General features: G+C 47.2%; 2 protein-coding genes across 2 annotated transcripts; both read right to left on the bottom strand.

The window, feature by feature from the left end:
• Positions 1–7,340: 7,340 nt before the first annotated feature.
• AYL99_12117 (hypothetical protein) lies at positions 7,341–7,973 on the bottom strand (the record flags this gene model as incomplete). Its single annotated transcript, XM_018843598.1, has 2 exons — positions 7,341–7,619; positions 7,674–7,973. The coding sequence occupies 2 exons, from the start codon at positions 7,971–7,973 to the stop codon at positions 7,341–7,343; spliced, it is 579 nt and encodes a 192-aa protein (XP_018687071.1).
• A 6,780-nt stretch (positions 7,974–14,753) lies between these two features.
• On the bottom strand, positions 14,754–15,433 carry AYL99_12118 (hypothetical protein; the record flags this gene model as incomplete). The annotated part of the gene is made up of 2 exons (XM_018843599.1): positions 14,754–14,949; positions 15,018–15,433. The coding sequence occupies 2 exons, from the start codon at positions 15,431–15,433 to the stop codon at positions 14,754–14,756; spliced, it is 612 nt and encodes a 203-aa protein (XP_018687072.1).
• Positions 15,434–15,797: the final 364 nt, after the last annotated feature.

Genomic DNA, 15,797 nt, shown 5'->3' on the forward strand with positions numbered 1-15,797 from the left:
TAATAATATTATAAATATAATAGAAGAGTATATAACTTATAGAGAAGAAGTATCTCTATATATTATTATAGCTTAAGTAGAAGAGCGGAGTAAAGAGACTATTAGAATAGTTCTAAGCTAATTAGACTTATTAGATCTATAAGAGAAAAGATACGCTTCTTATATACGGAAAGCTTTCTTCTCTTAAGCTTTAAGTCTTCTTAATATAATATATAAAGGATACTTATTACTACGGATTCTATCTATCGCTAAGTACTATCTATCTTTAATAAGGTATCCTTAATAGTCTTAGAACTAAAGGCTAGTAAAAAACTGATATCGAATGAGTAAGGATTGAACGCCCTACTAAAAAGACCTACCCGAAGCCGGGCCACTACGACTCTAGACCTACTAGAGTTTAAATTGAGTCTATTAAGGAATAGTAAGCGCTAGAGGCCTGATAAGTGATCCCAGTACCGGTGTAAAGCTGCCTACTTTGAGGTCTAAGAATATTCACGAAAGTAGCTTACAGAAGTGAATGTCGACGTCCGTTAGGCCATATCTTAACAAATAGGCATCTCCCTCTACTCTTAATCCTTATTTACTACCGTATCGTTATAGGATGCGAATAGAGCCGCGAGGCCGCGACTGATAGGGACATACGAGAGAAGGGTTTACTCCAGCTCTATCTACTTCTAGTAGGTAGACACGTCGTCCAGCTGTTTATGTATATAATCAATGTAAAGATAACACTTTCCTTTCAACGACCTTTTCCTAAAGTTAGTTATGATCTCCTCGGCGTGTAAAATATGTCTCGTGGCCTTAAATACCTATCTATACTTCCTAGAGATAGGCATTCCCACTAAGGTTGTAGACGGCTTGTAATCCTTATTTACAAGCCTGAAGGGATTACTGATTTTAGCGTAACTGATTTGACAGACGACTGGTTTTTTTTTGAAGATCTTAGTCACCTAGGCCACCTAGGTTCTCCAGGTCCTCCCTCACCATATCTAAGGTCCACGTGTTGCTCCTGTACCTACCTAAAGGTTCGAGCACTCTAATAAGCTCTCTAAGTATCTCACCCTACTTATATACGTAACATCTAGGAGTACGCGCTACCGCTCGAAGTCCTCGCCCCTTGGCCCCGCAATCCTTGATTCGGGGCTTGAGCTTTGGAGCGATCTTGGTCTTGATGCAGTCGCAGCTTGTCTTAGGGTAGAGGTCGCACTACTGCGTATCAGGAGGTATCCATATTGGGTCTTCGGGCTACGGCCAGTCTTCGGGCCACGCAGGCGGCTTAGGCTGATTCGAAAATTTGGACTTGTTATATAAATTTTCGGGAGCCGTTCGGAATGGCTCCAGGCATGAGAGCAAGTCTTTCTTGGAAAGACGGCCCAGGTGAGCCTTCCTTCCTTCCCAACGAAACTCGATGTCCACCTCCGTACTGTCTAGAGACCGCTGGAAGGCCTCTCTAGCCGAGCGTATCGACTCGAAGTAATCGTCATTCAGTAGACGATAAAATACCTCGAGATCCTCCCCGGTTATGCTCTCGTAGTCTTCTGGCGATATACCGAACGGATTTTCCGAATCGAGAAAGATGAAGCACAAAAGGCCTTCGTATTGACCATAAATGCGATTCCAATTGTTACCTATCTTGCGATGTTACTCTAAGGTCGACTTTGACCACTTATTTTTCTTTTCAATCGTCCGGAGCACCGCGGTATCCGATCTTTGCCTGCCGGCCTTTAACTTGTCGAGGTCTCGCACGAGAAAGACTTAGTTGACTCACTTTAAAAATTTCGCGAGCGTCGAGTTCCGCTCGGAAGTCTTGATGTATTAGGCGCGTTGCACAGCGCGCGAAAATGCATCTCCGGTGGCATCTAATCGAATTGTGTCGCTCAAGCCCCTTACCTCAGCGATAAGGGTAAAGAATTGTTAGACGGCTGCCGGGCTCCCGGTCGCCGCCACCAGTTTGAAAACCGCGGTGGACGGCTTTCCCCTCATCGATGGTAGGTGGCACAGCTTGTCGGTTTCCCTTATTTGCTCGGCCATTACTTTTAGGTCTTTGGAGGCTTGTGTCACCTTGAGTGACTTCGCTGGTGTCTGGGAGTGTGGAGCGTCCCCCCCAGTTCGTCGCCGCTCTAGGGGCCGGATATGGTCTTCACGCCTCTGCCTTTTCTCTGGGAGCTGCGACATACAGTAGGTTACCAAAGGTTACCGGATAAAGTCCATTTTCCAGCAAAACAACCCACTTTCATTCTTATCTTTCTCAAATAATTTATATATAGATATAACCTGAAACTCTATAGATATATAGTACCTAATAGAGGCTTCCTATTACCACTAAAAATATATATAAAATCGCTATATACAAAAGGTAGTCCGGCGCGGAAGGTAGGGTTAACTTTAGTTACCATATATAATCGATAACTTTATATATAGTGGAAGCATACGCTACCTTCTGCGCCGAACTACCTTTCGTATATAGCGATTTAATATATATATTTAGTGGCAATAGGAAGCCTTTATAAACTACTATATATCCACAAAGTTTCAGATTATGTCTATATATAAATTATTTGAGAAAAATAAGAATGAAAGTAACCTATTTTGGTGGGAAATGGACTTTGTCCGGTAACTTTTGGTAACCTGCTGTATCTTCGTTACCCTGACGCTTCTTAGGGGATTGTGCTCTTGCCGGCAAAGTCGGTTTATAAGGGGCCCTTCGGATACCCTCATACTTTAGCGGATATAACCCGCAGCTTGGACACATACATAACTTATGAGGCAGGAATGATCTGCCTGGAGGGGCGAAATTAATGGCTACAGCCTTGTATGGAGTGATGTTCAGGACTATATGGTACTGCTCTGGCTTTATCACGACGTGTTTGCCGGGTCCGGCGATGATGATATCAAATTCGATGCCGTTCTTTTCGAGCGTCTCCGGACTAATCAGTAATGAGTGGTGGCGAACAAATTGATCGCAACGGTTGCTCGGCCAGTGATTTCTGATAAAGTCTTCGAATTTTTTAGTGTGACTGAGCCGGATCAAGATCTAGAGCTTCCAGCCGCACAAGACGAGGTTGTACGAGTAGAGTTTCCAATCTTCACAGTGAAATGGTGTTCCTGAGCCTTTTTCGCCGGCATACTAATATACCCTGTTTAGGCCTTCAATGGGAGGAATTCCTAAAAGCGCCTCACCTGGGTGAAGAAGGTGGTCAAATGTGGTCGCGAGTGGGGGTCTGATATAATAAGGAATCGTAGCTTCGGGAGGGTTGTTAATTATTTAACGAAGATAGTCTAGACAAGCCTCGCGCGAAGGTTCCTCGATTGTTTGCGAGAAGTCCGGAAACGTATACGTCTTCGACTTAGACACTTTTAGCTGGGCAACCCCTTCGATGGTATGAGGTTTGGAGTATTCAACACCGGGAACCTCGTGGTCCTTCCTTGGGCTGTTGAATCGATCTCGCTAGGCGAGTCTAGTTAATCTCCTCTATGCCTTGAACTGAGAGAATGCCGGTGAATCTGTCGTCGTTGGCAAGCCGCATAATATTTGGAACTAGCTCCTGCCCCATATCCTCAACCGATATGGTGATTTCAAACTGTCCTGCGGAAGATAAGGATTCACCCGATACATGTGGACTTGGAGTTGTATGTACGACTGCCTCGTGCCGAGCCTCACCAGGTCCAGTTTGGCGGGAGCCCACAGAAGAAGCCGTTCCGGAAAGAGGGATCTGTGAGGCCGCGTCCGGCTCATTAAGCCGTTGCGTCGAAGAGTTGATGCCAATTAATGGAAGGCCGTTCGGTTTCTGCTGACTAGCTTCTGTATCTGGAACTGTAACGGACGATCCGCTATTTGGGGGACTCTGTGGAGGAGCTGAAGTCTGTTGAAACAAGTGCCGTACTAATGTCGGGGATCGAGCTTCTTGTGCTGTATCTTGTTCACTAGAATCGACGCTGTGGCTATGACTGTCACCGATGGTCGAGCCGTTCTGGAGTTCTCTCTCGATATTTTCGATGGCAAGGGACATTTTGGACAATTGAAGAGACATTGCCTTTACCCATGGCGGCTGAGTGTCCTTCTGAGGACGAGTCTGCTTACGCGATTTGATAGGGAGCTAACGACTGGGAGGAGGAATGTGGCACTGTAGGGTCGCCTTGACCTGATTGAGGTCGGCCCGTATACTGTGTATCACTGTCGTAAGATCTGTCATCATAAAAACACAAAAGTCTAACCTCGCTCTCGAAGTGAGAAAGTCGTGATGGTTCTGACGCGTTCACCTTCTAAGACACAGTAAAATATCAGGGTCTTGGCGTGCACGGGCCACAACCAGAATCCATTCCAGTTGTGGCCCGTGCACGCTTTCGGCCTGCGCTAGCCCCGGCGAAGGTATCACCACGATATTATGAGCGTGCTATAGCTAAACCTATTCAAAATGACATGTATTCTCTCAAAAGTCGTAAACAGGCTTAACTATCGATGCTATATATAATCTAACGATATTGGGTATGATTTTCAAACTCGCACGATGTCTTCACGCCGCGGCGGACACTCGATTCTATGAAATTTTAGTTCTATTTAGTCTAGCTAACTACATACTACCGAGCTATTCTGAGTGGTAGAAAAGCTATATAGTCTTATCGACGCTATCTGGCATTCAAGCTAACCATAGTGCAGAGAGCGCTTGGTAGATCTGTTTATAGGCGGCGGCGATTCCTCCCTTATTGGAGAAAGCTGTCCTGTGCACCTCTGTGAAAGGGGTCTGTGGTGCATATCGCCAGTCACCTTAGCTCTGCCGGCGAGGGAAGTCTGTCCGGGCATTTCGGGAGTATAGATTGGGTGAGCTGCGGCTTCGAAACCGTAGTCGTTATGGTAGTAGTGATGAACATCAATAACTAAAGCCTGGGCAGGAGATTCCTCCTGTCGTGCTTTTTGCGCTCGAATATAGTTTGGTCTGGAGTATACTCCGGGTTCAGGTATGTGTCCTATCGCCACAGGGTGATTTATTTGGTATCGTCGAGACCGAGCTTTGCCGCAGAGGGCGCAAAATTGGTCTTGAACGAGAGATTGGTAGGTGAATATTTGATCTCGGACTATTTTGAGGTTGGTCGACTTGTCTGGTTTCTAAACGCTCAATTTTTGCGTTAATTGCGGCAGTATGGCTGAGGCAGGCTTTATCGCACCAGTGCTTAAATCTCTGCCTGCGGAGAGATCACTTATGTGAAGAATTTGAATAGGCTTCAAGGCTTATCAATCTATATTGGTAGAAGGGAAGTTGTGGTAAGTGTCTACGTATGACTGGGCGGATTTATTTAATTAGACGAGGGTTGGTGTCAGAGAGCTATGGGGTGGGATCGTTAGACGAAGAGTCAGAGGGTTAAACACGTATCTAGATTATATAAAGCTATCCTTAAGATATTGACTTCTCGCACGATTAAGGGCTCCTCTAGTAGTGCGAGAATAGAGGTCTTATTTATCTCTTTCTATATATACCTTATAGGGGCCGCCTTAACACTTAGGGGCCGTTAGCCCTATAGGGGTTATTCGCCCTATAGGGACTACTCGCCCTAATCGCCCTATAGGGGCTATACGCCTGATGGGGGCCACTCGCCCTATGGGGTGTTGTCGGCCGGGAAGCCCGGGTGACATCCGACGTTCGATATAGTCAGCGAAAACCTAATTAATTACCCATTCCAATAGTGACCCAGCTGTGATACGTTTAGCTCGTTGACAAGTTCCGACTCCCCTAACATTTTTATCCTCAAAGGGTGCAAGTATCCATCTGACAGTGTCGGAGGGAAAAGTGATATCGTCGTCGGCAAGAATGATAATCTTGTGTGCTTCCCTTCGGTCTGGAGTAATGTTCCAAATGGCAGACATAAGTTGCGCCCGTTTATTAGCGTGGCTAGCTATGGATATCTTGACTGTGACATCGCTATACCTCTTTGTTATACCCAATAAAGTTTTAACGTCATTAAATACGTCAGGAGGAGTACAGATCCAGATGTACTTGATTCCAGCCCGTATATGGTATTGAATCCCTTCTGAAAGAGCCTGAAGGTCTTGACCGAGTGTTGCGATTACAACCGTCACGTCTGTCGGCGTAAGAACCGGGTTTTCCGGAATCGGTATTACCCTGTATCGGAGATATGAGACTCCTTGGATAATGAGACGATTATATTTGAAAATACTAGAAAGGTCAATAAAACGCTTAATCACTGACAGGTATGGAGACGTATAACACCAAGAAGAAGTAGAGCATGTCGTTAGTAACTATCGTGAGTGGCCCGTGTCTCTAACGCCGATAATTACTATCCGACTGGCAACTGGTAAAGGATCGGTCGTGGTGAGGAAGAAGCTCATTATGTAGCAGTCACGAAAGTCAAGCTTAGCTCATTACAGGAACTCGGGTAGCCTTCATGCGACTCGGGTCGCTCTTTTCACGAGGTGAGGGGTTTCTAGCGTGGCATGTATGATTTCTCCGTAAAAACCATGTCGGTACAATAGCTTTATGTAGGGAACCGTTATCTAGAGTACAAGCTCTCTTATTTGGGAATAGTTTAGGCTTCGCATCTTCTACGTATTCCAGGACTGTAATTATCCACCAGGACGAATGTGGAACCGCGGAGGACGTAAATGATACGAGTGTTGACGATCAGAAGGAGATGTAGGTGGGTGAGTGGGTGAGAGAGAGAAATGCGATGATTATGACTAAGATCAATACGACTCGTGATTATAGACTTGTCCATGACGGCTGGTGAGGATAGGAGTTGTTCTTTATCAATCTAGTGTCTGTTAGAAGAACTGAGTAGATGCGGTTGGCTGCTTTTTATGCTGTCAATCCGACCTGCCTTTATACTTCAGGGCATGTCTTCTGACCACCTTATATGCGACTTTAACCATCAAGATCTCGTGTTCATTCCATTCCCGGATAGTCCTTATTCAGAGCCCTTTCCGGCGATACTGGCGGTTTCTGACCAAAATAGATATACCTGTCTAAGCATAAGAAGAGGAAGTCGTGGAGCGGAGTTCATACTCACACCGGGGTGTACGTATGGATCTTTCGATTGGACGATTCCCTCCTCATCTCAGCTGTTATGGCGTATACGCTCTCCTCTGACTTTCCTAGAATGTCGCAGAATAGTCGTAAAGAGAACCCTTCTAAGCTCTCGTGGATGTTGGCATTATTCATATTACCAAGATCTTTGATTTTCTCTATTTTAGGCTATCGGTTGTGAGGCAACCCTCGTCGAACTTTCTCGACTTCGATGAATCCAACTTCCTCCATGATGTCTCCGTACTTCTGAGCCAGGTTAGGGTCGCGATCGATTGTTTGTATGGCTTCACGACAGAGTTTGGTCTAATTATCATAGGAGCTGTCGGGCTTGATCGTGCGATCATCCGACTCTGGTAGACCAAAGTCCTGAATTTCGAACCAGCCCCCTGGCCGAAGATTCTCAAAAGCCCGTCGAACGAATTCAGTCGGGTCCCGGATGGAGCAGAACAAATCTCGGGCGTATATAAAGTTGAATTTGTAGGGCAGGTTCCAATCCTTTTGTAGATCCTGTGCGTAGAATTTGCAATTCGGTGCGATCCAGTTTGGCTGAATAGGGCTGACGGCGAACCATTCGACGAGTGACTCCGGATGCTGATCTGCAAAATCCAGTGCCTATATGCCTGTTCCCGTGCCGACATCGAGCACCCTTGCCGGCCGGACGACGGAGCTTCGGTATAATCGAGAGTCGTTCATTTTGAGGTATATCGTATGGTTTAGATCTAGCCTGGCCTGCTCCTTTTCATCATTGGGGAAGGGGTAGAAGACTCCATCTCGTGGCGCATGGTAAGTCCGTCCGTACTGAACAGCATAGTCGTAGAAGCTAGACGATGCAAATGTAGACGCGGAGGTAGAGGCTACACTGGAGAGATCATCTGCAGCCGAGTCGTGGTCGCCTTGGGTTTGGGTTTCTGGATCGCCTGCGGCTTGGGTTTCCATTATGGTAGAATACGTGGTCGCTCGACACTGCACTCAGCGTTGAACGCCGGATAAAATGACCGCGCGGGGGTTGGCATCAATCGCATAAGTGGCCTGCACCACTCGAGACCGTTAGAAATGCCTGGGCCCGATAGAAAATTGTTCCGGGGATGAAAAGGTACGCGACATGCACGCGACGGAAGTTCAGACATTCGTAGATAAAGGGGGAAACGTTCGAGGAGCTCTGTACTGATAAAATATCTGTTCGATTACTGGTAGTTGGCCGCTTGGCACATAGTATGTGTGTTTGAGACGAGGTAAGCCGACCCGACTGGAGTGCGGTTACGGTGCTAATAGCTGCGGGAGAGCTTGTTATGAAGCGACTACTTCGTAGGCACCTTCGGACCGTGTGTTTCAATTATTATTATCTCTCTAGTTGCTATTGCTCTCTGCAGCAGAGAGATCTACTGCCACCACAAAGCCGAAGGAGACAAAATGTTGTCTCGAAGACCGTCTAGCTTGCCTGGCCCGGTGGTAAAGTAGGTTTTGCGTTCAGATGTCCCGCCTTCTCCGTTTCTAATTTCCATTGTTTAGGCTCTGAAACTGCCCTAAGGGGATCCCCTTTGTATTTAAGTAGATATTGCTATATAAAGGCACTAGTAATCTGAGAGCCTGGTACTGCGAGCCCGAACTGTTTTGAAAGCTCCTGTATTTGTGCCTTAGACGGCCTTATCTCCTGTGTCGGTGCCTCAGAATCATTGCTATCAATATTATAGAAATGATTGAATAGCCCCTCGGCTTGCGCTGTTGTGCCAGGTTGAAATTCAAAATGTTCACTTAAACGCCCACCACGCAGAAGAGCTGGGTTAAGGTCCCATATTCGATTCGTAGTGCTAATCATAATGTGTCCTCGTGGTGCGGCTGCTCCATCGATGGCATTTAGTAAGCCACTTAGAGTGATAGTGCGATTTGCCACACCGTTGCTGTTTGCGTGTTGATCTCGATTCAAGCTAGTAGTATTAATGTCTTCGAATAAAAGGATAGACCGCGGAGGCACACGTTCCATGAGCAGAGCTAAATCCGAGTCTGTCATATCGCGGCTTTGGAGGGACACTATGTAAAGGTCGAATTGGAAGTGAGACGCTATTGCAGTTACTAATGATGTCTTTCCAACTCCTGGAGGACTATCCATATTTAGTCAAAAGTCACTTTCGAGAACTCTAGACGACCACTTACCCGTGAAAGAGATATCCTCTGCGATAAGGAATGCCGCGCTTTTGTTAAAAAGCTGCATCTCCCATGAAGTTCTTAATATCTTTGATGACTTTGGATTTCAGCTTAGGATCTAAAATGACTGAATCCAAAGACCGTCGAGGCTGATTCGTTATCGTCGACCAAAGAAATTCGTTCTTATAGTGGCGAGCTATTGAAACCAGAAGAAACTCCTTGTTGTATTCTTTCTGCTTAGACAGCTCGTTGAAAAGAACCTTCGCTGGTTGAAGCGACCCGCCGAGAGTTAATATTGATAAGAAAACCTCTTTTTCAGCCCCATTACTGGTCCAGTTGGTCTCGCTTTCGTACTTTCTTGTTGCGACCTAGAGATAGCCTTTATATAGAAAAGTTTCGGCTCCGGGTAATCGACTGTAGTTGACAGTAGATAAAACCTTGTTCTACTGAAGAACTCTTCCTGACACTGCTCGAAGTGATCGGTTAGTTCTCAGCGTCGAATGCCTTTCGATGAAATGATTTAGATACGGAAAGAGGGTATCACGAGATAATATCGATATCGTGGGGTGAATAAGGCTCCCAATATATCCCATAAGTTTGTTGCCGAATAGGTAGGTATAATATAGAATGACCCCGAGAGCTTGAGCTCCACGACCGAATCTGGAAGTGAGAAGACGGCTAAACAGCTTTGTGAGGTATTGCTTAAGGAGGAGGAGGAGAAACGACATTGGGGGTAAAGATGCTGGGCCGTGAGATAACGGTGCTTAACTACGAAAGACAGAAAATTTTAGCATTTCTAGTTGAGGCCACCTGTAAATATGATCGATTTTGAGCTTTAGGTCATGACGGGGCCGGAGATTCTCTGATTTAGCCCGAGATGTGCTCGAGTTTTCGACGCGAGGACGAAGTATAGACGCTAGAGGAACCTGGCTGATATTGTGAGAACTAGATTGTATTTTGTCCGAGTCTAGATCTAATATTGAGGCTAGATCCAGGAGATCCCGGCTGCCGCTCCATGCCTCGAAGGTAGGATAGGAATTTCCCACGAATCAAACAGAACGCCACCTCGGTCCTGGAAGCAGGTGAATTTCCTAGATGTATTGAATCGGTGGCGAAAGTCAGTGAAGTCTGTATAGGAATTGGCCACCCGGACAGTCGAATATTGATGGCTACGGGGCATATGGCTGACACGGAGAGAGCCTACGAGAATGGCGGTGACTGCCTAAATCCCGCTTCGAGGGAACCAGTGGGCTATCCGTGTACAGCACCCTAGCAAAAATATCCGTCCACCCCACCCCAACCAAATGTTCAGCCCCCAACTACCACTACACAATGTAGCCACCACGCACTCAATTTCTATAATAATTTCCTATGAATTGTAGGATAGCTAGCTCAATACCCATAAACTAGGGTTCATACAGAAAAATGCTTAATATCGCGTATACCAGCCCTCCGCGGCGATAACAGCGTTAATCCTGTTGTCCATAGACTTGACCACTGCCTTGATCTTTCCAGGGCTAATACTGGCCCATGCCCTTGATATCGCGCTGGCAAATCGTGCTCTGATAGCCTCACTGTCCCCAGTAGTGTCCTTAAGGCCAGGATCGATCTCGTTGACTAGGCGTTTCAGCTCAAACTAGAGGCTTTCAATGGGGTTCAAATCCGGCGAATATGGTGGCCAATCTAGCACTTGAATTGCCTGGTTTTCGAACCACTCTTTGACCTTTTTTGCGCTGTGAATAGGAGCATTGTCTTGCATGAAAATCCTCCTAGGCTGCTAGTAGGTAGGAATGTTATCTTTAAGAACTTCAAGATAGGAATTCGCCGAATAGCCCATCTTTTTGGCCTCCCAGTCTCGCGATAGAATGTACGTATCTAACGCTTTATAGCCCCATATCGCTGCCCAGATTATAATTGAGATATCCTGCTCTTTACCTTTAGGAGTGATAAACTCCTTATTCCACTTCTGTTGCGGTGTGCGGAAGACCTATTCGCGAGCGATACTAGAGCCACGCAAGATCGAGTATTTATCTGACCAAATAACTTGCGACTAATCCTCCTAGGTCCAGTCCTTGTATTTAATAGCGAATGCTAGGCGTTTAGCTGCGTGCTCGGTCGTTAATTTAGGCCTATTTTTAGACAGCCATTTGCGAAGACTATGGGCCTGTAGAACCCTTCGAACTGTGTCGATTGAGACGTTAAGATCACAGTTTCGGATCACTTGTTAGTAGGAATGCCTTGGATTCGCTTTCGTATAACGGACGACTCGTCTCTGCGCTCGGTCTGAGAGCTTTTCAGGCCTTCCAGGTCGTTGGTGGCTATGTGATTTAAGGTGGTTGATAATATATTAGATAGAGCTGCGAGGGATATTTACAACTGTTGCGATTTCGCGCTGCGATTTTCCAGCTAAATGAAGTCCGTACACTGTACCACGCTGAAACTCAGAATATTCGCAACTCTTTGGCATGTTTTTAGCAAAATCAAAGCAATTAAACAGTGTGGCTGAAGCAATTCGCTGTTGAAGTCGGAATAACTACAAATCTAAGGGGTGGAAAATTGGTGGGGTGGACGGATATTTTTGCTAGGGTGCTGTATAAGCTGACCATGTGGCCAGGTAGAAGATCATCTGTAGGCACCCGTACTAAGTACCCCTAGAAGAGGCTTTTATCCTTCGAGCGACCTGCACAAGCCTCCTCCAAAGGAAGCGGAGGTACGCTTAACCTTCAAACTCGTAGGAACCGTACCGATATAGAACCATACCGATACAAAAGTCGGAACATCTCGCAAGTGGAACAGGATATCAATTCTATACGTACATTCTGATAGAATAGAATCGAGAAATCAAGAATTGTATGCCCGTTGAAAACGTGGTGGTGTCGCCTCTCTAGGAAGCACGAGAATTTCCCCGGCATCCCCGAAACCTCCACACTTGAAGTAGGCTCCCTGCGCATTGAGTTCCGATATGTGCTGATGAATCTTATACCTAGGGACCACTGGCTTGTTGTCCCATCCGCGTGTGATACTGATATCCACACAAGTTTGCGTTTTCGTAGTCATGACCTGGGATAGTTTGTCATGTATCCAGGCGTACAGATGGGGATCCAGCCCAAATTGAATCCATATCTCAGCTTGCTCTTCTATTTCCTTACGAAGGCATAGTGTGAAAGTGTGCAATTCGCATTGCAAAACTGGATTACGGTTTCGAAGCAGGGTGAAAGTGTGGTGCTCCAGTCTCTTGACGGCTTCCGTGGCGACAGCTTGGACGCAACCCCGGAGAGCAGCGACTTCCTCTGGCGGAGTGTGTAGCGTTACGCCGGTTTGTAGGAAGCAGAAGACATCACTGAGTGGGAAGGCCTTTCACTTGGCGCGTTGAAGCCGGTAGCTCTTAGTTAACTCAAGCTACGCGGCCTCAACTTTCGGGTGACAAGTGGAGATGGTGAGAGTATGGTCTGCTGTCAAATTAAATTCAAAAAGCGGCACTCGAACGATCGAGCTTTCCATTTCAAGAAGGGGTCCGCTTTCAGCTAGAGGAGAGAGAGTAGCGATGACACTATTGGGTTGCCAATCGCCCTAAGGCTGAACGTTTTGGACGTAAGAGCCCGCATGGTCGATTTGAATGTACTCGTCTTCCATATCTATATTTAGGGCGCAGTTTAAGTCGCTCTTGATAATAGTTTGGCCGCTTAGAAGAGAATGAGAGAGGCTCATGTCTCGAACCCCTGGAGATCTCTGTATCCCTCGAAGTTGGACCACCGTCACGGTCAGAGCGGCACGTTCTAAATTGGAGTGAGCGAATGCATCGGGGGACCGCAGGAGCTCATTATACATCCAGTCGAGCGCCATCGAACCCGCACCCGTGTGAACGGACTCTTTAGTGTAGGGTCGTTAGAGCGAAAGCTCCCGATGATAATCTCGTTTTCGGACCATTAAAAGGTGTACGTCGATGAGCTGGCGGTAGTGACGCCCGACAAAATCGCTACGGTGCTTCCCGGAACTGTGAACGAACCTTTGGCCAAATGGAGAGTCCACTCCTGGCTGAGGCGGTATACACCGTCGCACTCAGAGGTGTCAACTTGCGGCGCACATCCACATTGCCAATGGGAATTCTCGGGAACCGGTTCACTTATCATATCGACCATACTAGCCATGCCAAAAGAATCGAAAGTTTGGCGAACGAAAGCGCAAGACGAGGTAAGGATGATAACAGAAATATGGTATGAAATATCTCGGGGTAGGGAAAGGTCGGGTGTTTCTTTGTCTCGAAGACAATTCGGGGTCTTCCCTTTACTTTTATTGTCCAACCATCCATGAGGAGGTTTCGAGATTCGCAACTTTGACGACCCAGTCACTCCACCACCGTAAGCCACTATGAATCACCTGGGGTTCAAGCTTGCCGACCCATGTCGAGACCGATCGAGTCGGTGGATTGGAACGTCCGTAAAATGACCTCGGTGACGGTTATTCCCACACCAAACAGTGGACGTAGTTTTGCGAACATTTGGCTATTCTCAAGTGTTTCGGTAAAATCTGCCGAGGCTTGAATATGTGTGCTCTTTTCGTCGACGTGCAGGTTCAACCACTGGAGATGAGGAGGGATAGTTCTCGTAATGGTCAGGGAAGGTGACCCCGATCTGGGTAATGAAAATAACTCCGAAGAGGGGGTTGGAGTCTCGTAGATGGTAATGGTTGACGGATTAGGTGACGTACGGGCCACGGCATGACTTTGTAACGCACTAAAAGACTGATCGGGTGGGCCGTCAATAACACGAATAGGAGGAAGTGAGCTCTTTAGTGAGTTCTTGTTGGTCACTACTAGCTTTTGGTGGACTTGTTGTTCTATCTCTATATCTCTCGTCGCTCGTGTGTGGCCGAAAAGTCTGATTCGAAATCCCGATATGCCAGATGGGTAGATGGATGTGACAGCTGAACGGTGGGCGATCGACTGGGCTTTTCAAGGAGATCTTGAAGATAGAGAATCATCGACGGCTGGCCAGAGCTATAGTGTGAATATGGACCAGCGTCCAGATATCACGCACTTTCAGTGGGTGGCGTTAATGCTATTGACGCAGCTAGCGCAGACTATGTAATGTCTTTGGAGAAACAGCTAGTGTTGATTTGTATAGGGTTCAAAAGAGTCATCAGCAAGGCCCCTAATCCACCACTATCAATGTCCAGGATAAAAGTGCGGCCAGAAGCGAGGCCCGGATATGGCCTACCCCGAACAAGCGTCGTGGGAACTGGGCGGTCTGAAAATTGGACAGACGATGGCGGATTAGCATCGACAGCCTTTCAATATCCTCCTCGCTCCTCTCTGTCCTTCCCAAATCCAATACTGATTCTCCTATGGTACCTATTCTGCTTAGTAGAGTCCGAATCCTTCGACTGTGGTGCTTCAAGAGGTGACGGTAGTACATCCGTGCAACGGCCTAGGCTTTCCGAATAATCATAATGGCCCTTTCCATGAACTAAAGAGCGTAAAGTTCCCGGGCGTTCTCAAGCCCCCAGTGCTTTACGTCCTCGTCAAGAGGTGTGAGTGGGTTGTATTCCGAATCCAGAGCGAAGCGAACGTGCAACTTATGGAGTCTGTTCTGCAAAGTTGGGAGGTAGGCATTCCGGATAAAGGATCTCCCATGACCTATCGTTCAGGGGTGTGATGCTGGGTACCTGAAGGATATTTCCGATTATTGTATCAAGGTCGACCGTACTATGGGCTTCGATGGAGAGTCGTACAAGGGTGTATAAAGCGTCAATGAGCTCCTCGGCCGCGTGCCTGTATCAGTTAGGCTATATCTCGGTGGGGAAGAATGGGTATACTGAAACATGGTGGGAGGTGGTCACGAATGCTTATCGCTGGAGGGCACCTCACTGCCAGGAATCACTCCATCCCGCTCGAAAACCTGGGTCTCGACTTGCACGTGAAAGGCGATCCTCTCGATCTCTGCATAATCTTCGTCTTCAGAGAACACCGTGTAGATAGAACGACCGTCAACATTGGATGAGAGGTCGCTAAAGACAGATGAGCCTTCGAAAGATGACCTATCGCTGTCGGAGAGTTCCTCATCTTCCTGGCCAGGTCCAGAAGGGTCTGCGATACATCCCCCCTCCCTGTTCCAATCGGACATGGGCTGAATGCCGATGCCAATAATATAGTCGTTCCTCAGTTGACGTCCGAAGCTCTCATAGCAGGGTGAAGGTGGAGGTATGGGAGGTGCCACGACGTCCGGCGAACAGGGAGTGGGATGCGTTAGCGCCATAGAACAACAAGGATCAAAGTAGGTAGCGCAACGGGAAATGCCGAAACCGGTCAACAATATAGAAACCGGGCAACTTAAGGATAACAGCGGTGAGGTTCTGTATGTTTATATCTCTCTGGGGATTCGAAATGACATCGGGAAGCGTGCAACAACCATATCCACGACTCAGGGGTACCAATAAGGGAAAGCCGGATGCGAAGGCACCTTGTCAACCGACGATAGTAACTAGTGTCACCCGGGAAGCAGGGCTGTTACAATGACTGTTACAATACGCTTCCCGGCCGACAACACCCCATGGGGCGAATGGCCCCCACCAGGCGAATGGCCCCCATGGGGCGAAAAGGGCGAATGGCCCCCATGGGGC

Source organism: Fonsecaea erecta (genome assembly GCF_001651985.1).
Source record: "Fonsecaea erecta strain CBS 125763 chromosome Unknown Scaff38, whole genome shotgun sequence".
In the NCBI taxonomy this organism is placed as follows: Eukaryota; Fungi; Ascomycota; class Eurotiomycetes; order Chaetothyriales; family Herpotrichiellaceae; genus Fonsecaea; species Fonsecaea erecta.